This window comes from Perognathus longimembris, chromosome 9, assembly GCF_023159225.1.
Source record: "Perognathus longimembris pacificus isolate PPM17 chromosome 9, ASM2315922v1, whole genome shotgun sequence".
Lineage (NCBI taxonomy): Eukaryota > Metazoa > Chordata > Mammalia > Rodentia > Heteromyidae > Perognathus > Perognathus longimembris.
In genome coordinates this window covers 40,595,151-40,618,486 of record NC_063169.1, presented here as the reverse complement: position 1 = coordinate 40,618,486, position 23,336 = coordinate 40,595,151, and the positions used below count along the sequence as shown (strand labels likewise).

Genomic DNA, 23,336 nt, shown 5'->3' with positions numbered 1-23,336 from the left:
CTAGGATTACAAGCATAAGGACTGTTATCCAGCTGATAACATTGTTAGAAGTAGTAGAGAGATCAAAAGCTAACAATCGTCAGTGTAGTTTAATCTCAAAAATGGTTTGCAAAGGGGCTGAGAATATGGCCTAGTAGTAAAGTGCTCGCCTCGTATACATGAAGCTCTGGGTTCGAGTCCTCAGCACCACATATATAGAAAAAAGCCAGAAGTGGCGCTGTGGCTCAAGAGGTAGAGTGCTAGCAGCCTTGAGCAAAAAGAAGCCAGAGATAGTGCTCAGGCCCTGAGCTCAGGCCCTGAGTCCACGCCCCAGGACTGGCAACAAAAACAAAACAAACAAAAATGGTTTGCAAAGGACTAGTTCCTTCTAATCAATAGAACATATTATCTAATTTGTGCCTAGATTTCTGTGGCAAGAATTTTAAATATAGTGATTTTTTTTCGGCGGGGGGGGGGGGGAGGAGTTGTAGGACTTGAACTCAGGTCCTGGGTACTGTCCCTGAGCTCTTTGCTCAAGGCTAGTGGTACTCTACCACAGTGAGCCACAGCTCTACTTCTGGTTTTCTGGTGTTTAAGTGGAGATAACAGTCTCATAGTCTTTCCAGCCTGAGCTGGCTTTTAACTGTGATACTCAGATCCTGAGTAGCTAGGATTATAGGCATGAGCCACTAGTGCCCAGCCAGGATTAATGTTTTCAGAAAAAAGGATTTAATAGATAAAAATACTGAAACATTTTTAAGCTGTAACAACCATGCAGGCACTACTATGATGCAATAGTTAATTTGAAATAGCATATATAATTCAAAGCAGCAATTTATCCAACAAATAACTTTCTAGCTATTATATAACCCCATACAGAAAATGCTAATCAAGGTTGCCTAGACATTTTAATGCAGAGTCTATCTTTATTCTTTTTTGTTTTAAATTAGTGAGATTTTATATGACATATTTAACTCAAGTGCTTAAATTATAGCTATTAACTTACTTTACATTGCTTTGCTTGTTCTTGTCTTTTGAAATGTAATGTACTTCTTCTCATGCTGAATAAAGCCTGATTCATTTATTGCAGTTTTACTAATTTAGTTTTTAAAGAAATGAGTTTTGATGCTGCATTGCATGACTAAGGCTGTCTACCTATAATTAACATTATTAGCTTGAGCATGAATCCAAAGAATGTAAGTAGCCTTAATATTATTTTGGTGTATTTTCAAAGTTAAAAGTAACTTTGAAATAAATATATTTGTGTACTCAGTTGCATGGTATCTTTCTACAAATATATTTTATTATTTCTTTAAGTGTATAAACAACATCCTAAGTTGGAAAACACTATTTTGGAGTACTTTAAGGTAAAGTATATTACAATGTAAAAATGTTGTAAAAGTATATTTTATTGAGAAATTGAGCACTTCAAATGTATACTTATTATATTTTTGGAACTTCAGAAACTTAATGTTATTATTTCTTACAAGTTTATCCTTAAATTGTTAAAGTGTGAACCAATTTATTATCACATTAGCACATTCTGACACAGTTGTGGTCTAATTAACACAGTGGGCAATAGATTAATTCTGTGAAGTTTTAAAGTAGATAACACAGAAAGTAAATAGGCATACTGCTGTGAAATAAATGACTTTGTTCTTTCTAACCCAGGCACACTTATGGAGCCTTTGTGCAAAGTTGAAAACCACCCTTTCTCTGTGGGTGGACATGTCCATACCAGGACAGATAGTCTAGGGAAGAGCATTCTGGGTAGATGTTAATCCCCACTTTCTTGGCTGCCAAGAAATAATTTTGAAAATATTAGTCATTAAATTTCTAGAAAGAAAATGTCTCTCTTGACTACACATCCGTCTTCAGAAACATTTTGTTGCCTGTTACCCTTTTATGACTGAATTTGTTTTTCTGGGCTGTGCTTGATACTCATTTCATCCAAATTTTCTTTGTGTAAGATGGTGAGCAGTGACACTGAGTAATTCTTATTCCACAAGTTTGACCTTTGCTGTGGCTGTGGCTTTTTCATGTAATTTCCATGTCTTCAGGGCAGATTTCAACCAGTGTGCTGCTACCATCTAGACTTGTGTAAGGGAGTTTTGTGTTATTGTATGTCAGTCCCTTGCATTTTTTTCTTATCCTTAAATCTGTCAAATAACCTCTGAAACCTAGAAACATAGAAATTCATAAGTACAGTTCAACAGGTAGAGTCACTTCTTTGTAACTACATTACAGCTGACTGAACACTTACATCAGCTGTTTGATTTCTCACTAACGTTTGGCTGTTGCCATAAAGCCATGAACCAGGGTGTGAATCTGATCGGGGTATGCTGTACACATATACAGACATGTCCATATGAAACCTGGCCCAACTAATTGGTCCCCATATAAGATGTGGGAGAAAAAAGGCATGAGCAAACCTTTACAATTAATCCTGGTTTAATGACTGGCCAAAACTATTCCACACAACTGACTTAGAGCCTAGAGCCTGCAGCCTGTGGCTGATTCTTAGTGTTTTAAAGGAATTAATCCAAAGATCCAAGCAATCTCTTAGAACCCCAAAGATAAGGAAAGAAAGGTCCTCATCTGAAAATGTCCTATTATTTTTAGATGACTCTATATTCCCTGTCTTATATATGGGATATACACTAGCACACCTGAGGGAATCTGGGAGTGGGGCACAGAATGAGTAGAAAGTGGGTAATAATAATGTAGCGGGGACCATCAGTTATAGCGGACATTGATGCAAGTGAAATAAGCAACTCATGGGTAGGAGGGGGAAGGAGGGAAACAGTGAAAGAGGGAACAAATGTTACTAAACAAAAGGAAAGTAATGTACATTTCACCAAAAGTGGAAGAAATCGTCTTATTGTTAAAGTTCATAGACTCCATAAGCTATGTAGAGTAGAATGATAATTTTCATCGTTGTGAAGGTTAAAATGTGTACTGTGAAATAAATGTAGTAACTTAAACTCAATAAAAAATAAACAAACATTAAAAAGGAATGGGCACTTGTTTTTTACTTTTATTGTTTTCTTCCTTTCTTGCTTTACATGTCTGATGATGCCCTACCTATTCTCTTACTTTCCAACATATTTTCTTTGTGAGACATGGAAGATAGCCATCAATCAAAAGAAAATCTTTCCCACTGGATGCTGGTGGCTCCTAGCTACTTAGGAGGCTGAGATCTGAGGATCACAGTTCAAAGCCAGCCCAGGCATGAAAGTCATCTCCAATTAACTACCAGGAAACTGGAAGTGGCACTGTGGTTCAAAGTGGTAGAGCACTAGCCTTGAGCTGAAGAGCTCAGGGACAGCAGCACCCAGGCCCAGACAGAGTTCAAGCCCTACAACCGACAAAAAAATAAAGAAAGAAAGAAAAAGAAAAAGAAAGAAAATCTTTCCCATGTGCAAAAACTCACTTTCAAGTTTCCCATTCCATTGGCTTTCTTGGCTACAGGAACTGCTTCATTTTTATATAAACACATAGAGTGTCGTAAATTGCTTGTGCAACTTATTCTGCAATTTTATTGGCTTTTCCTAAATTTCTCTTATCTTCTGACTTGCTTTAGAGTCTAATTGAGTTATGTAGTTATTCACTATAGTTTTATAATTTTGGGATTGCATATGAGTCTACACATAGATCAAATTAAATGAATTAATCAATAGGCTATATAAGCATGTCTACATGTGCTTTTTATTCTTAGTGAAGATTTCATTTTAAACTATCCAGAAAGACATACTAAAGCTGATTTTGTCTGTTCTGAAAAGAACTAACATATCAGTTTTATATAGGGAAAGAAAACAATCTTATATTATTATAAAGTAGTACCTGGAATATTGGAGGATATTTGTGATTTTTTAAAAGCTTAAAAGTTTGCAGGTTCCGCTGGGCACCTCATGTCTATGATACTAGCTATGAGGAGGCTGAGATAGGAGGATCATGGTTTGAAGACAGTCTCGTCAGAAAACACCATGAGATTCCAAAATACCTAAATAAATAAATAAATAAATAAATAAATAAATAAATAAATAAATGGCAACCAAAACAGCAAAACACTAGGCTGGAGGTATGGCTCAAGTGGTAGAGTACTATCCAAGGAAGCAAGCTGAGCAAGCACAAGGCCCCTGGGGGAGAGAGGAGTCTTCCAAGGAAGACCCTGAACTAAGTCAACATTCAAAAATTTCAAAGTACAAAAATGAAAATTTAGACTAAATTTGTTACAGAGGATTCCAAGTTTTAAGCTGACAGAGATTTTAAACAGTAAGTCTTTTGTAAAGCTTTTGGTCCTCCCAAAACTCTAGAAAGATACATGGAAGACCACATTTGTTTTTAGTCAACAAATACTAATAAAATTGTTATCTGTAGGTTTTTGTTGACCATGTATTGTGATAACACCCACTTGACAAATTCATCAATTGCTTTCTTCATAAATCCACATATGGCTCTAGGCATACGAGATAAGATTGGTCTAAATATCCACATTTACTATGTAAATTTGTTTTAGGTTCTTCAGGTAACTGTTTTTGATAGACAACTTCTGTAGTAGCCCTAAATCCTGAAAGTTGTTTTAAACCTGCCATAAGAATTAGGATTATAGAAAATGAAGGGAAAGTAAAGCTTTAAAAAAATTAACATTCTGGGGCTGGGGATATGGCCTAGTGGCAAGAGTGCTTGCCTCATATACATGAGGCCCTGGGTTCGATTCCCCAGCACCACATATACAGAAAACGGCCAGAAGTGGCGCTGTGGCTCAAGTGGCAAAGTGCTAGCCTTGAGCAAAAAGAAGCCAGGGACAGTGCTCAGGCCCTGAGTCCAAGGCCCAGGACTGGCCAAAAAAAAAAAAATTAACATTCACTTGTGCTGTTTCTGTTGTAATAAAGCAAATGAAACAAAACTAAGTAATAAGGAGGGAAGACCTGTGGATGATTCTTATCATTGGGAAGAAACATTTTGAGTAATGTTGTGTTAGCAGCATATCAACGTATTTCTTTTGTGTGAAGCTAACAGTTGTTTGTTCTGAAGTCACCAGAAGAAATGCAGTTGGTTAGCAGGGCTTGTGTTAGTTTTGAGCTTGTTTTCTCCCATTGGTACAACTGAATGTTTGGAACCTTGACTCTTGTCATACACAAAATAAAGTAGCCTCCTTTGGAACTCTCATGTGAAATGCACCTGCAGTAGTGATGGTCACTTAGAATAGTTATATTTATAGAAATGTAGATAATAATTATCAATCAAATACTTAAACGTATTAGGGGGAAAAAGAGTCAAGGGGAAAAAAGAGTGAGTCTTTCATTCTTAAATACTAAATCATATACTAAATGCTATTGCATGCTAGGTAGGGAGGCCATTCTAAGTAAGTGTATGTGGTAACACACCTAAGTGAAGAATTAATATTTACATTGACAGAGCAAGGATTCTTTTAAACTCAGAACCCATAATCTAAACCCTCATACCTTACTACTTCAAAAAATAGCTGTTTTTTTACCCTATCCAAATAACTATAACCCTATCAATATGTTGTCTTCTGCTTATTTCATATTATGATTTTTTTCTTTATTTTCAACATACTTGTACACTGAATTTCTAAATGTAGGCTGCAGATTCCTGGACTTATAAATAATATAACTAAACTATTTTTCAAGAGAACTATTGAAAATAGAATTAGAAATGGTGATGTCTCAATATTAGATTTTTATTGTACAATACCTCATATGGAAACTTCATTAAGGTGACTATTCTATAAAATATCTAGAAAAGCTTTCCCCCGAGATTGGCAATTTGTGACCCCTGCCTTGTGTTTCATTTTCCTTGCATACCCTTCTGTGGTATAGATTTCCTTGCTGAAACAAAATCTGGAGATGCAGCTTTCCCAGTCGCAGACTTCTTTGCAGCAGCTGCAGGCCCAGTTCACACAAGAACGACAGCGGCTCACCCAAGAGCTGGAAGACTTAGAGGAACAACATCAACAAAGACAGAAATCCTTACAAGAAGCACACATCCTTGCATTTCAGACAATGGAAGAAGAAAAAGAAAAAGAGCAAAGAGTGAGTTTACTCTAACTTACATTCACATTTACTCCATGAACCTAATCATAATTACCCTTCAGATTCCTAAGAATTGTTTTATTGTTCCAAACATGTTTTATTTAAATGTTTTCCAGAATGTGACTTCTGTAGGTGATCACAGTGATAAAACAGTCATTGTATACAATATGCAATTTAGCTTAGGGCCAACATTTTATTTGTTTCTTATAATACTACCAAGATTATACATTCTCAGGTTGTTATGTAGGTAACAGTAATGGAATAAATTCAGCTTAGTCTTTCAACAGGATCACACTGAGCTATAGCCATTCTGATCACTTAGTATTATTGTACTTATGATGGTCTTACATCATATTTTAAAGTTTTTTTTATTCTAAGTCCAAAAGGAAGAAATTTATCCAACACATACATTTTTCATCCTGAGTCTTACACTTACATACTTTTTCTCATTATACAGAGAAAAAACACCTATAAAATAGTAAGCACAAGGCATTAAATACTAATTTTTTGAAAGAGCATTTTGGAAAAATGACTAAAGAAATACAGTCCTAGTTACAGTATGGTATCTATTTTTCTCAGGAGAGTTTGATTTTATAAATTATAGTAAAATTTTTTAAATTAGAATGTAAGCTTGAAGTACCTGCATCCCACATTCCCTTCTTCTCTCTGTGGCCATGTATTTTTATCTTAGTCCTTAGCACAAGGAGTCTCTTTTCTCTGAGCAAGCTTTTACAACTCATCTCATTAAAGCCTTTAGTTTACTTTTCCAGCTACCTACTCTCAGAGCTTTTGCTTCTTCACACAAATTCAGAAGCAAAAAATAACTGCTGGAAATGGCCTCAAAATATTCAACAAGGTTGAATTTATAAAAGTGTACTTCTCCAAGTAAGGAGGAAATCTTGTGGAGACAGCATAATGAAGCCCACTGAATGCTGTTTGGAAGGTGGGAAGAAAAGAAGAGACATAGAGATATAATAGAGGCGGTAAATGTGTTCCAAGTACAATGTACATATCTGTGGAATTATCATAGTGAAGCTCTTTCATACTATTAATAAATACTAATTAAAAGTGAAAAAGATCTTGCCTTAGTAATGCCTTCCTTCTCATTCCTAAGCCTATGGCTGTGCACACTGAGGAATTATTAGTTTAAGGTAGTTTATAACCTTTAGCAGCTTAGAAAATGATTTTATTTGAAAACTGCATTAGGGAAAAGTCCATATTTCCAAGCCATCAGAATATCTGAGTCACACTGATTTCCTGATGATTCATTCTTCCAGATTGTTCCTAATAATTTGTTTTCTAATGATGAATACCTTGCATCTAACTTTCTTTAAAATGAACTAAAAAACACCTTGTGCTTACTGGTTAACTGCCAACTGAGTTTTTGGTAACTTATTTTCTATTTTATTTGTATTTTTTTCCTGTCTTGAACTGATTCTCCTATCAAGGCTCTTGAAAATCACTTACAACAAAAACATTCTGCAGAACTTCAGTCCCTAAAAGATGCACACCGAGAGTCAATGGAGGGCTTCCGGGTAGAAATGGAACAGGAACTTCAGACTCTTCGGTTTGAATTAGAAGATGAAGGAAAGGCTATGCTTGGTATCTGGAAAAGATTATATATTTATTTCAAATAATTTGTACATTCTTCCATATTAAAATTCAACATAAAATCATAAGATTTTATCTTTATATTTTGAAGCATTCAAAGTGAATTGTAAAGTGTGCTGAAGGTTTTATTCAAAGCTACTAGGATTAGGAATAGAGCAGGTAGCATGTAGAGTCCTCTCAGGCTTTTCTGCCTTCTGGCTGTGAAGAAAATAGCCATTGGTGCTCCCATTTGTCTTCATGGATCTAAACAGAGTGAGAACACTGAGACTATCTGAGCAGCCAGTGTTCAGTCCAGCAGACCACATGGAGCCACGTGTGGCTCATTGATTTAGATCGCATGGTCATGTTGGCTTTTCAACTTCAGGATTTTGTTTTCATGACAAAACTTATAATTGAATCTACCCTTTTCTTGAAGCATATTTTAGATGAATTTGTTGTTGTTTTTTAACCTAGGAAATGATACTTTTTATAAGGTGTTAAGTTCAATTCTAAAGAAAAACTAGATACATACTTAAAGATCTGCTTTTGATTTTGTTTTGTAACATAATTGAATAATTATTGTATTCCTACCTACTACCTTATTTTCCTTCTGTTATATTTATTCAAAATTCTCCTAATATATTTTCGAGAGTATACTAGTGCCAAGACTTAAACTTAGCATCTCAAGCTTTCACTTGGCTTTCTTGCTCAACCACTTGAGCCACACATTCAGGCCAGCATTTTGTTGGTTATTTGGATGGAGATGGAGAAATTTTCTTAATATTTTTAATTCATGTTTGTCACATTGCAGTACACATTCTTTCCAAGTATGAGTTAGGAACAAAGTGTGAATATTTGGGCCTGAAAGGAAAAGCCATTTCACCCTGTTCACCTTCTCTATGACCACCAGAAGTTCTAAGCCTAGTCTGATAGCTCTCTTTTCCCCATCGAAAAGGTACTATGGTAGCTAGTAAGAAAATCATGTTAAAAGTGAACATTTATCAAAAATTTATAAAATACTTAATTATATCATAGATACTGCTAAGAAAATGGAATTAAAAAATGAATTACTGCTGTCTTTGTACAGGGATGATGGTCGCAGTAGTGGCCTTTATAGAATTGTTACCAAAGGGAACAGTTTCCACCGCTATGTGAGGAAAAGAGCAGAGGATGGAACTGTTGCTATTTAGTGCATTAGAGCATGATTTTAATGCACTATTGTTAAGCTGGAGGCATACCTGGTGAAGTGGTAGTGGGCTTACCTAGCAAGCAAGACTGGCTGCAATCCCTTATGCCACACCAAAAATAAAGAAATAAATAAAATAAAACTGTTTTGTTGATGAAAAGATTTGGAGTATTCCATTAAAAACTTTGTTTTGAGATAATTGTAGATTTACATGTAGTTTTAAGCAATAATACAGGAACCCACCCACCCCCCCACCCGCTGCCTTTCCCCAGTTTTCTGAGTGGTAGCATCTTAAGCTGCGGTACAGTGTCACAACTAGTGTATTGACGTGGCACTGATAAGATTTGCATTGCCATCATGATCCCTGTATCCTTTTATAGCCACACTAACTCCTCTCTCCTTTCTGCTCGGAATTCCTGGCAATTGTTTATCTGTTCTTTATTTCTAAACTTTTGAGAATTTTATCAATTTTCTAAGTGGAGTCATATGCTATCTAACTTTACAAACTGGCTTTTTTCACTCAGCATAATTCTGTGGAGACATCATTTCCATGTGTGTTTTAATATTTGTTGCTTTTTTATTGCTAAGTAGTTTTTCCATGGTTTCAACATAGTAGCATATTGTCTTTTGCCCCAGGTCACTGGGGGTTTCAGTTTGGCTATTACTTTCATGAGTTCAAACATTCTTGAGTGCATTTTGTGTAAACATAAGCTTTTATTTCTTTGGGATGAAAGCTCAGGAAAGCAGTTGCTTGGTAATATAGTAGTTGTGTTTGGGTTTTTTGTTTTTTTAAATAAGGCTAAACTATTTTCCAGAATGTCCATATCATTTTGCATCCCCACTAACATTGTACGAATGACACAGTTTCCTCACATACTCACTAGTATTTAAAGTTATCTGTAATATTCTGTAGCTTTTACCACTTGTATCTAAAATATTGATCATGTTTTTGAAATTTAAAAATTTCAGCTTCTTTGCGTTCAGAACTCAACCATCAACATGCAGCTTCAATTGACTTGTTACGACATAATCATCATCAAGAACTGGCAGCTGCTAAGATGGAGTTAGAAAGAAGCATAGACATCAGCAGAAGACAGGTAAGGATATTCTGCGCTGTTGTAATTCCTTGAATATGAGTAGCCCAGCTGCTCATAATTTTCTGAAAATCATACTCTAATTGCTATTCTTTTTGCAAGTTATTATTTATATTTATTATATAGTTCTATTTTTTCAGGAACAATTAAAAGTAATTTTACAATAGTAGTCATAAAATTACATTTTATTTTATCATCTTTTGATGGAATGTTTTGAAATACATTGGCCTATGGGGCAAATGAACAATGAAATATAACTAATACTATCCAGTTGTTGGTGGCTGTCAGTTGCTAGTGGCTCACACCTGCAATTCTAGCTACTTGGGAGGTTGAGGAGATATGAGGATCATGGATTGAATCAGCAAAGTCAATGAATCTCTTATTCCAGTTCAACTAGCAAAAACAGGAAGTAGAGGTGTGGCTCAAGTGGTAGAGCATAGCCTTGTGTGGGAAAAAGATAAGCAAGAGCATGAGGCCCTAAGTTCAATCCCCACTACTGGCACAAAAGCAAATACATATATAGCTGATATGAAGAATAAGGGCATTATAATCTAATAGAACTATCAATGATGATGCTTCAGAGCCCTACTCTGTGGTAGTCAGTGGCCATAGGGGTCAAGTGTATCTAGTGCAACCATAAAAGTACATCTCCAATTTTACATAATTTTAATCACTTTAAACCAGCAGCCATAGCAGATGGCACAGCTACACAAGGAGTAGGTTAGGTTGTCAAGAAGAACAAAGATACTTTACATTTCCTTTGCATTCTAGCACAGCTACTATTTATACTTGTTAAATTTTACTTTTTAGCCCAGTGTACTTTCATTTAATTAGATAGTTAGTGATATTAAGTGAGTTATGTCTGGAAGAATGAAGTTTTAGGCATTAGTTTATTAGGCTTCAGACTTCTGCTTTGTTAGTCCTCACCCAAGCTGAATGATCAGTCTGTCCAAATGTTCTTTTTTCAATGTCAGGAGGCTTTAAATGAGTCACCTCACAGTTATGAAGGGTTATTCTCTTCCCCAAAGCCTACAAAGAAATTCACCAGTATTAAGACCTGCAGGACTTGTAGAAACAATGACTGTTAGGAAAATGGGGGTGGGGGGGGAGGTAATTTACTAGATGTCTGCTGGGACACCACTGAGCAGGCAGAAACTGCTTACTAAGCTCTGGGATGTGTGTGTGTGTGTGTGTGTGTGTGTGTGTGTGTGTGTGTGTGTGTGTGTGTGTGTGTGTGTGTGTGTGTTGTAAAGCAGCCATAGAGGCAGATCCTTTTTAGAGTAAGACAATGGTGCTAACATTTTACTGCCAGTACATATAAAACTAAGAGGCCCATGTTGTAATATTAGCTCTGCCATTACTTATAAATATCTTCATATGAACCAGCTTATGGGTATTATTTGCCTCATTATAAAATGGAGGAGATGTACTTTTATTATCCTCTGGGTTCCTTGTAGTCCTGAAGTAATTAAGACTATTTCTTTGTCCATACTCTTTAGAGACATTGCAACAGAAGGAACTGTTAGTAAGGCAGCATGAAAACGATTACATTTGGCATTGTTTGTAAGGCAATGTGAAAATGATTACATTTGACATTCAACTATGCCATTTCTTTACACAGAAAGTAAATGTGTAGAAGATGTTTTAGAATGATTTATCTTTTCAGAGTAAGGAGCACCTGTGTAGAATCACAGATCTGCAGGAGGAGTTAAGACACAGAGAGCATCATATCTCTGACTTGGATAAGGAGGTACAGCACCTTCATGACAACATCAATGCCCTAACCAAAGAACTGGAATTTAAGGGGAAGGAAATCCTCAGAATACGAAGTGAATCTAACCAGCAGATGAGGTATGCCAAGAAAGACAAGAGTGGTAGAGATGGGGTGGGTAGCATTCCCTGAACACCTGCTGCCATGCTGCTTAGCAATGTGTGCCTGGTGCTTTGTGACTACACTGCACTCAAAACTACTTTTTACTCACTTGATGACCATGTTATAATCCATAGCATAGAAGAAAAGTTGGATGATGACAGTTTTGGATATCGTGTGTGTGTGTGTGTGTGTGTGTGTGTAAAACAATTTGGGAAATTGTACATGATTAACTAAGATCTTTTTTAAATGTTAGAAAAGCATTAAAGGAGACAACTTGAACACAAGCTAGAAGATTATAGCAAAGTATGTAGCTTAATTTAGGTTCTTTACATTAATTTTCCATGTATTATGCCCAAAGAGAATAATATTAAGTCTTAATAGAATATAGAAAGTTTTGAAAGTGTGACTTCAGAATAACATTTTCTTAACCAAAAATAAATTAAACAGGTTGCATGAACAAGATTTAAACAAGAAACTTGAAAAGGAACTGGATGACTTGACAGCAGACCATCTCAGAGAGAAAAATATCATGCGAGCAGATTTTAATAAGACTAATGAGCTACTCAAGGAAATAAATGCTGCTTTACAAGTGTCGTAAGTCATATGACATTAAAGAAAATTAATATTTAGATAATAAACCGAGGAGCCCATAAAAACTATTTTGAATCTAATAAAACTAATAATACTTAAGAAAGCAAACTTAAGTGCTGTATTGTGGATGGTAATTGCAGTGTGATATGTCCGTCAATTAGGGTGAGGCACTTGAACCATTATGTCTCATCAGCTACTGCTACGCATCCTCTAAGATAATTTTGATCTTAAAGAATGTCCCTGGTGGTATACTCCTGCCATGGTGACAACTCAAATTGTGTCCAAATGTTAAGTGAAAAAAGTATATTGTGAACAATAGAAATGTTATAGCTCCGTGCACACACTAATAACACGTATTTTATATACATATTAAGATAGCCTAAAAAAATCAAGTGTTAATTTTAGTAGTTCCTTTTAGGGAGTGGGATTAAGAAGTACTGGGTGGGGGCTGGGAATATGGCCTTAGTGGCAAGAGTGCTTGCCTCATATAAATGAAGCCCAGGGTTCGATTCCCCAGCACCACATATATAGAAAATGGCCAGAAGTGGTGCTGTGGCTCAAGTGGCAGAGTGCTAGCCTTGAGCAAAAAGAAGCCAGGGACAATGCTCAGGCCCTGAGTCCAAGGCCCAGGACTGGCAAAAAAAAAAAAAAAAGTACTGGGTATATGGGAAACAAAGACTTTATGTACCTTAGTAAGATATTACTTGAATTTCTATAAGCCTTTAATTCTTTTATGATTTGAAAAATCTATAATGAGCCAGGTATAATACTTCACCCCTATTTTTGCAACTACTGAGACAGAGATAGAAAGATGTGGTTAGAGGCTAGTCCAGGCAAGACAGTCAGCGAGATTGTATCTCATAGAACAAGCTTGGCTTGTTGGTTCACATCTATAATCCCAACTAAGTGAGAGGATAATGATCTGAGGCTTCCCCAGGCAAAAAATAAGACCCTATTTTATAACTAAACAAAAATAGATGAGGGCATGGCTTAAGTGGTAGAATGCCTGCCTTGCTAGTATAAAGGTTGTTGGTCCAAACTTCATTACCACCCCAAACAACAACAAACTGCCCAAATCATTACACATAAAATTACTATTCATATGTAGTAACTCCAATATTGTTAAAACAAAAATAATTAATTATTACTGAATGCGCTTTACAGCAATTAACAGCCTTGTCTTTTCTGGGTACTTACAAACTATTATAGTTCAGTCAAACCATATTTAGCTTATTTCTATGACTTAAACCTGATCCAACTTAGATTGTCTTAGAATTAATCTACTCTAACCTGCTGCTAATGGTTCATTCACCTTTAGTATCCCCTCTTCCAATCAATTTTCCACATACTTCAATAAGATCACAGGTAGTGTTTAATCTGATTACCCTGACTGTCAAAATCTCTTAACTTCAGTAGGCCATTTTCTGCTTCCTAGGTTATTGATGTCTAATTATCTTCTTCAGACATAGAAATCATTGTATCCTGTTACCCTTGAAGTTTAGTCTCACTTTTCTCAGTAAATAGTGCTGCATACACAGATGCATGCTCTCTCTCTCTCTCTTTTTCTCTCTCTCTGAAATAGAAAATTGACCCTCTCATTGGTGTTATCTTTGAGGTGAGACACTCTTTTTGATGGAATATATCATGTGAATATGTCATGAATTAATGTCGAGGATTCCCATTCACAAAACTAACCCCTTTGTGGAGCTGTCCTTAAAATGGTGAAGAGACTTACTGTTTATTTCCCTAATCATAGTGACTTTAGTGTTTGCTGTAATTAGACCCAGTATTTGCCTTGTACAAATTTGTCGAGATAGTCTTATTCCCTTTGCAGAAATGAAAAAAATAAATCAACCTCAGTGCCTTATCTCCCACTTCTCCTAACTTCAGTCTTCATTGGATAGAGCCTGAAACCTTGACTTCCCTCTTCATAGTCTGAAAGAACAAGCTCACACAAAGAGCAGCAACTCTCTGTCTGTCCTGACTCCTTAGGAACATTTACTTTAGAGAAAGTAAAGGTTGTGTCCTTTTATAGTTTGTTCTTTATATGGTTTTGTACATTATGAATTTTCAATAGATAGTAATCAATAATTTAGATTTCTATATTATCATATGTTAATTATTAAAGAATTAGTATTACTGAGAGGTAAAATATTTTATCTGCTTTCTAGACCGGGTATTTATCTTAAACTACACTGCAGGTTTATGTTAATCAACCATATATTTTTTTTCACCAGAAACCTGCTGCCCCTATATAACCTAGCTTTAAATATTTAATTTTTAGTTAAAAATAATCAAGCCTGTGGGGCTGGGAATGTGTCTCAGTGGTAGAGTGCTTGCCTAGCATGCATGAAGCCCTGGGTTTGATTCCTCAACACCACATAAACAGAAAAAGCCGAAGGTGGCACTGTGGCTCAAGTGGTACAGTGCTAGCCTCTCAGGGATAGTGCCCAGGCCCTGAGTTCAAGTCCTGGGGCTGGCAAAAATAATCATAATTATACATCTGAATTTGTTCTCAACTGGTCCTGTCCAATAGATTTGCTGAGGTAATAAAGATGTTCTCTGCTTAGTTCCATGCCGTATCTGGTAGCCACAAATGGCTGATGTGTAGCAGGCGTGACTGAGGAAATGAATTTTAAATTTCATTTTAATTAATTTAAATGTAAATGGCCTCATATATTCTAGAGGCTGCCATCTTGGAAAGCAGTATGGGATATGTGTGTGTATATCCTTAAAAAAGCCTGCTTGTATTTGATGAATGTTCGGTATCTCTGCAGTACAGCAGTACAGGTAAATAGATCTAGTCCTTTCTAGCTTGCAGTGCTTGGGGAACAAGTCTGTGCCATTGCTGCTGCAGCTCCTCCTACTCATTCTCCTCTTTCTTCTTCCACCTCCCCTTTTCTGGGGCTTCAGGAGGTGGGGCAGAAACACATTTCCAAGTAGTGTGCAAAGGCTGTAAGATTTCTTTATTTCTTTTGAGATTCATATTTGAATTGTTCTGTAGTTCAAAATACTAAAAATCTTCTTAGATTTTCAGAGTTTTGTTAAAAAAATTTCCTTCAATATGGTAATTTAGTAAGAAGCTTGATGGAAAAGGTCATGCATTCTATTTTTTAAAGCAAATGAGGGAACGGGCTCTTCAGTTTTATTCCTTAGCTTAAGCTAAACAAAACCATTCTCTAGAACTTGTAGTCATGGCAGAAGTTTGCTATGCAAAAATGGTTGAGAGATTACTATTGATATTTTAGGCTTACTTCATACTAACTTGCCTCGGTAGTAGAATAAAAAGATAATTTCTTCATGGGAGAAATGGTAGTTCTGTACTGGGACTCTAAATAGGTCAGTGATCCTAACTAAATAAAATGAAGCACTCCATCACACCGAGATCAATTTTAACTCCTTTTATCTACAGTACCCCCACCTGATCCTGTTGTTACTGTTGTCTGACTTTTTGTTGTTGTTGTTGTTGTTGGTTGGTTGGTTGGCTCTGAGACTTGAACTCAGGGCCTAGGTGCTGTCCCTGAATTTATTTTTATTTTTATTTTTTTGCTAAAGGATAGTACTCCATCACTTTGAGCCACAGCTCTACTTCTGGTTTTCTAGTGGTTAATTGGAGATAAGAGTCTCAAGGTCTTTCCTTCCCAGAAAACTTGATGTTGTAATATCAGTGCAATAAAACCATTATCACTATTGAAAGAAAAATCACATCCCTTTGTTTAGGTAGAAGTTAGAAACTGTAATTGTGTATATGTAAATTCTGTGAAAATAAAATCAGATCCCAGTTATCATGGATATGCAGCGTTTTCTGAAGTGTTATGGAAGAGGATAACAGAGCAGGTCATGAAGGCCATTTTACATCACAGAGCCACAAGCATGACAAAGAAGATTCAAGAAAAGCAGATAGGCATCACCAGTGATGGGCCACTCATGGCTGGTCTTGAGAGGCAGTGCTAGGGTAGGGGGCTACAGGGCAACTGAAGAAAGGAAACTTGTCTATGTTAGTGAGAAGTGGATAGAATGTTACAGCTAGAACTTTGAGAAACTAGTAATTCTAGAAGTGTTTCCTATGTCGAACTGCTTATCTGTTCTCTCCTTTAATGCTTTCCCATTTGCATTTATACATTGATTATTATAGATCAATTATCTGATAGACTTTTTTCCTCTCACATCCTATCATCTTTTCATATTAAAATGTGGGTGATGTAAAGGTAGCTTATAAAGAGGATTGATTGATAATAATTATGTAAGTAAAGAATATTTAAGCAAAGTAAAAACACAAACTAGAATTTGGATTAAGGGAGAAGCTTTACTATGCAACAGAGGATGTTCTGTTGTAGACTCAATTTACCTGCTTCTTGATATTCTGCAACAAATAAAAAGAATGATTTTGAAATGACGATGAGATGATTTGTTAGACAGTTACCTGCCATCTATGTCCCGTCCCCCTTGCTCTTCAGCCACAGGAGGCAGGAAAGTGCTCCAGCGACATCTTGTGGCTGTTCTAGCACAGAGCCCAAATGCTTCTTGACCAGATTCTGCCTATCAGCCTTCTTTTTTTTTTTTAATAATAATTTTAGAATTTTATTTTTTTAATTTCTTTATTAATTGAACACAAATTTTTTGACAAGGTGTTGTGCAAAAAGGGTACAGTTACATAGTAGGGCAGTGTGTACATTTCTTATGATATCTTACACCCTGTTTTTCTATCCCTTCTCTAGGTCAGGTAGACATATATACAATATACAATGTATCAAGAACATATACAGTAGCCTCGTGGCCACGCCCAAGGAAGTTCGTCTAGGGCTTTAAATGTACTGTCGATATTAGACCATATGTTGACAGTAGTCTTATATGAAAGTACATACATAGCATTTGAGCTATTGTATTCCCCTGAGAGGTCAATTTTTGACCTTTATATGTTGAGTAATTGTTTGGTTTTAGTTACATACTGTTGGGTCACTGCCCCAATCCTGTGGGGAATACTATTTGACAAGCAGTTTTTGGTTTCACAGACTTGGTCTCTACTGTCTCTCCGTCTCCCTTTGTTAACAGTCATATATCAGGGAGATCATGCCCCTTTGTTTTCTGTGTTCTAGGCTGTCTCGCTCAACATTATTTGTTCAAGTTCTGACCATTTCCCTGCGAATAACAATATTTCACCATTCCTAATCGCTATGTAGTATTCCATTGTGTATAAGTACCATATTTTTTGGATCCATTTGTCTGTGGAGGGGCATCTGGGTTGTTTCCATATTTTGGGTATTGTGAATTGTGCCACGATAAACGTGCAAGTACAAATGTCTTTTTGATATCTTGGGGTTTGCTGTTTAGGATAGATGCCTAGGAGTGGTATGGCTGGGTCATAGGGTAGGTCTATATTGAGCTTTTTGAGAAACCTCCATACTGTTCTCCAAAGTGGTTGTACTAATTTGCACTCCCACCAACAATGGAGAAGGGTTCCTCTTTCCCCGCACCCCCTCCAGCATTTCTTGTTGCCTGAGTTCAGAGTATAGGCCATTCTAACTGGGGTGAGGTGGTATCTCAGGGTTGTTTTTATTTGCATTTCCTTTACTACTAGGGATGTTGAGCATTTCCTCATGTGTTTCTTTGCCATTTTTATCTCTTCTCTTGTGAAGTCTCTCTTTAGCTCCTTTGCCCATTTCCTAATAGGTTTATTGGGCTTGGAGGGGCTTAGTTTTTTGAGTTCTCTGTAGATGACCGATATCAGGCCTTTGTCTGTTGCTGTGCTGGTAAATATCCTTTCCCATATCGATGGCTGTCTTTCTATTTTGGTGGCTATGTCCTTAGCTGTGCAGAAACTTTTTAATTTGTAGTAGTCCCATTTGTTGAGACTTTCCCCTATTTGTTGTGCCCCTGGGACTATATTCAGGAAGTTCCTTCCTGTGCTTATAAGTTCTAGCGTCTTTCCTACTCTGTCTTTCAGTAGTTTCAAGGATTCAGGTCTGATATTGAGGTCCTTGATCCATTTTGAGTTGATCTTGGTGCATGGTGATAGGCTTGGGTCTACTTTGAGTTTTCTGCATATGGCTGCCCAGTTCTCCCAGCACCAGTAGTTAAAGAGGCTATGTTTAGTCCATTGTATGTCTTTAGCTCCTTTGTCGAATATCAGTTGGCTGTAAGAGTGAGTTTTATTTCTGGATCTTCAATTCTAATCCATTGGTCTTCCGATCTGTTTTTATATGAATACCATGCTGTTTTTGTTATGATGGCCTTGTAGTAGAGCTTGAAGTCTGGTATTGTGATACCTCCTGCACTGCTTTTTTTGCCTAGAATTGCTTTGGCTATTCTAGGTTTTTTGCTATTCTATATGAATATATGGGTTGCTTTCTCTATTTCAGTGAAGAATGTGGCTGGGATCTTGATGGAGATTGCATTGAATTTGTATAACAATTTGGGCAATATGGCCATTTTCACTATATTGATTCTGCCTACCCATGAGCATTGGGAGGTCTTTCCATCTCCTTGTATCTTCTTTGATTTCCCTTATTAGATTTTTATAGTTTTCATTAAATAGGTCCGTCATGTCCTTGGTTAAGTTGATCCCTAGGTACTTTATTCTTTTTTTGGCTACTGTAAATGGAATTGTTCCATAATTTCCTTTTCTGTTTGTATATTGCTGGTGTACAGAAAAGCTGCTGGCTTTTGTGGATTGATTTTGTATCCTGCTACTTTACCAAATTGGTTTATTAGGTGTAGGAGTTTGGGTACTGAGTTTTTTGGGTCCTTCAGATATAAGATCATGTTGTCTGCGAATAGGGATAACTTGATTTCTTCCTTGCCGATGTGGATCCCTTTGATGTCCTCCTCTTGCCTTATTGCTATGGCTAGGGATTCCAGCACTATGTTGAAAAGAAGTGGGGCGAGTGGGCATCCTTGTCTTGTTCCTGAGTTTAGGGGGAATGATTTAAGTTTCTCTCAATTTAATATGATATTAACAGTTGGTCTGTTGTATATGGCTTTTATTGTTTTGAGGAATGTTCCATCTATTCCTGTTCTCTCCAAAGCTCTTAATAGGTATGGATGTTGTATTTTGTCAAAGGCTTTTTGGGCATTGACTGAGATAAAAATGTAATTCTTAATTTTAGATCTGTTTATGTGGCGAATTACGTTGATTGATTTACAGATGTTGAACCATCCTTGTGACTGTGGGATGAAGCCTACTTGGTCATGATGTATGATTTTCTTGATCAGTTTCTGGATCCTGTTAGCTAATATTTTATTGAGGAGCTTTGCGTCTGTGTTCATTAGTGATATTGGTCTGTAGTTCTCTTTTTTTGTTGGGTCTTTGCCTGGTTTGGGAATGAGTATGATATTAGCTTTGTAGAATGAGTTTGGGATTTGTCCCTCCGTTTCTATTTCGCGGAAGAGTTTGAGGAGTATTAGTATTAGCTCATCACTAAAGGTTTTGTAGAATTCATTGGTGAATCCATCTGGGCCTGGGCTTTTCTTTGTTGGGAGGTTTTTGATTACCTCCTGTATCTCACCGTAAGTTATTGGTTTATTTAGTTGATTTATTTCTTCTTGGTTCAGTTTGGGCAGTTTGTACTTCTCTAAGAATTGATCCATTTCTGTAAAATTATTGTTTTTTGCTGAGTAGAGGTTTTGTAAATAGTTCCTTATGATTGTTTGAATATTGTGTGTACTTGTTGTAATTGTTCCGGTGGAGTCCTTGATTTTATGTATATGAGTCTCTTCTCTTCTTTTTTTTGTAAGTCTTGCGAGCGGTCTGTCAATTTTATTTATTTTCTCAAAGAACCAGCTTTTAGTCTTATTTATTTGTTGAATGGTCTTTCTATTTTCAATCAGATTTATCTCTTCTTTAATCTTTGTGATCTCTCCCCTCCTAGTCATTTTAGATTCTGTCATTTCTTGTTTCTCCATTTGTTTTAGTTTCATCGTGAGGTTATTCACCTGCTCTGCTTCCATTTTTTTAATGTGAGTGCTGAGGGCAATGATCTTGCCCCTCAGTACTGCCTTAGCTGTGTCCCATAGGTTTCTTTGGGATGTATTTTCATTGTCATTTTGGCTTATGAATTCGTTGATTTCACCTTTAATTTGGTCTGTGGCCCAAGTGTTGGATAGCAGTGTGGGGTTTAGCCTCCAAGAGTGTGTATAGCCTCTGTGGTATCCTTTGTTGTTGAGGGTTACCTTTAATCCAATGTGATCAGATAAAATACATGGGATGACGGCAATACTTTAGGATTTGCTGAGATTCTTTGTGTGGGCTATGACGTGGTCTATTTTGAAATATGATCCATGGGCTGCTGAAAAGAAGGTGTATTGGGTCTCTGTAGGGTGGAAGATTCAGTATAGGTCTGTCAGATACATTTGGGATATGGTGTTACTTAGGTCCTCAGCTCCCTTGCTAATCCTCTGGGCGTTGGATCTGTCTCTTGGAGAGATTGGGGTATTAAGGTCACCCACTATGATTGTGTTTGCGTCTATCTTGTTCTGTAATTCTGTGAGAATTTGCTTGACATATGTAGGGCCTCTTTTGTTCGGTGAGTATACATTTATCACCGTGATGTCTTGATTCTGGATTTTTCCTTGTATTAATATGTAGTGTCCTTCTTTATCTTTTTGAGTTGATTTTAATGAAAAGTCCAGCTTGTCTGAGATCAGGATGGTTACACTGCCATTTTGGTAGGTGCGTTTGCTTTGTAGACCTTGCTCCATCCTTTCATTCGGAGCCTGTTTTTGTCTCTTGCTGTAAGGTGGGTCTCTTGTAGGCAGCAGATGTCAACTTTTTGTTTGCGGATCCATCCTGCCAGTCTGCTCCTCTTTATTGGAGAGTTTAAACCATTTTTATTTAAAGAGATCAAGGATAAGGGTGTTTTTTCTCCTTCCACTTTCTTTTTTTTTTTTTTTGGCCAGTCCTGGGCCTTGGACTCCGGGCCTGAGCACTGTCCCTGGCGGCTTCTTCCCGCTCAAGGCTAGCACTCTGCCACTTGAGCCACAGCGCCGCTTCTGGCCGTTTTCTGCATATGTGGTGCTGGGGAATCGAACCTAGGGCCTCATGTATCCGAGGCAGGCACTCTTGCCACTAGGCTATATCCCCAGCCTCCTTCCACTTTCTTGTTGGGCTGTTTTTTCCTCTTTTTTTTCTTCTTGTCTTTAGTGAGCTGTTCTTTCTCTTGGACTTTGGCTATTGTAGTTTCTTTCTGTTTCTGTCTGTGTGTGTTGTACGATCTCTGTTGGGTGGGGCTCCCCTCTTAGAATTCGCTGTAGGGCTGGTTTTTATTCACATACTCTTTTAGCTCCTCTTTGGTGTGGAAAGATCTGGTTTTCCCTTCGAATGTGAACTCCAATTTTGCTGGATATTTGATCCAGGGTTGCATATTTTTAGCCTGAAGTCCTTGGATGGTGTTCTTCCACTCACTTCGTGCTTGGTAAGTTTGTGTGGATAGGTCAGCTGTTGTTCGAATCCTCTTCCCATTGTAGAAAATTTCTTTCTTTGCTTTGGCTGAATTCAGGATTTGCTCTTTAATCTTGAGGTCTGAAGTCTTGAATATTATGTGCCTTGGGGTGGCTTTTCTGGGGTCTGGCCTGCCAGGTGTCCTATAGGCTTCGGTTACCTGGTTGGGCTCCCCTGTGAGATTGGGAAAGTTTTCTGCAATAACTTTACTGAGAACATGTTTAAGCCCTCTGCTCTGGTATTCGGCTCCTTCTTCTTTATTCCAATTATGCGCAGATTATATCTCTTGTCTTTGTCCATTAGTTCCTGGATTAGTCTGCCCTGAAGCTTCACCATTTCTTGGAGTGTGGTCTGGTTGTTGTCAGCTGCTTCATCATCCAGGTGAGAGATTCTGGATTCCATATGGTCAACTCTTTGTGTTGTGGTTTCAGTTGCGGAGTTTATGGATGCCAGAGAGCTATTTATGGTTGTCAGATCAGCTCTGATCGTGGAAATTTCTTCCTTTAAAGAGTTGTATTTTAAATCTTATTTTTTCATGCATTTCAATTCTCGGGATGTTAAGATTTTCTTTAAAGGAGGCTTGCATTGTATCCATTTTTGCTTCCATTTCTTTAAAGGAGGCTTGCATTGTATCCATTTTTGCTTCCATTTCTTTCTTGGCTTCCTGGGTGTCCTTCCAGATTTCCGCTCTAAACTCCTGGAATTGTTTTCTGATTTCATTTCTGACGCTTTCCATCATTCCTGTTAACATGGCCTCATTTGCTTTTTTATTCTCCATCTCCTCTTCAGTCATGCTGCTTTTTGGAGCTGGTGAGTTGGCTTGCTCTTTGATGAACTGTGTTATGTTTTTTTGCGCATCTGGAGAACTGTGGATGGCTTCTCAGGTTTGGTTTATAGCTCTGCCCTCCCTCCTGTGTAGGTGCATCTACCAGAGCAGCTGCTGCCGCTGTGGCCCCGCCCACCTGTGCAGGGTACGCCTACCAGAGCGGGCGCTGTCGCCAGGGGCCCCGCCTACCTGTGCGCTGTGTGCCCGCTACAACAGGCGCTGCCGCTGTGGCCCCGTCCACTTTAGCGGGGTACGCCTCCCAGAGCGAGCCCCGGGTTGTTGGGTTGTGTTTGCGCCCTCCTGCGAGTCCGTTGTGGGGGCAGTATGTGTGGGGCCCAGTGGGATCGACTGTCCAGGCACGGGTTATTGCCCTCAGACTGCGCCTCCGCTGCGGGGTGGGGGGAGGGGGTCGTGATCAGGCCCAGGTGTCCCTGCTGTGCTGGTATTGCCCACCAGCGCCTGTGATTTTAATTGTAAGAGTCCGCGAGGTCCAGGCGCCTCGGGTTGGGCTTGCACTGCCAGCCGTCCCCTGGCCCCTGTTGGGAAGGGGGCAGGGCCGATTCGTCCAGTTCAGGGTCCCATGTGGCCTTGGGGCTGCTCCGCCCTTCCCCTGCTAAACTGACTTCCCAGTGCCTGATGGGAGCTTCCTGCCTGATTTGAGGATTCTTTGTTCCCTCGGGGTGGGGAGGGGGAGAGCGGGAG

The 23,336-nt window shown here is 37.9% G+C and overlaps 1 protein-coding gene across 1 annotated transcript in view; it reads left to right on the top strand.

The window, feature by feature from the left end:
• Fam184a (family with sequence similarity 184 member A) overlaps positions 1–23,336 on the top strand; it is a 100,675-nt gene that overhangs the window by 67,370 nt on the left and 9,969 nt on the right. Inside the window, exons 10-14 of the mRNA XM_048353992.1 lie at positions 5,826–6,038; positions 7,487–7,640; positions 9,784–9,911; positions 11,575–11,759; positions 12,229–12,375. Coding sequence (XP_048209949.1) covers positions 5,826–6,038; positions 7,487–7,640; positions 9,784–9,911; positions 11,575–11,759; positions 12,229–12,375 — 827 coding nt within the window. The remainder of the gene's footprint in view (positions 1–5,825; positions 6,039–7,486; positions 7,641–9,783; positions 9,912–11,574; positions 11,760–12,228; positions 12,376–23,336) is intronic.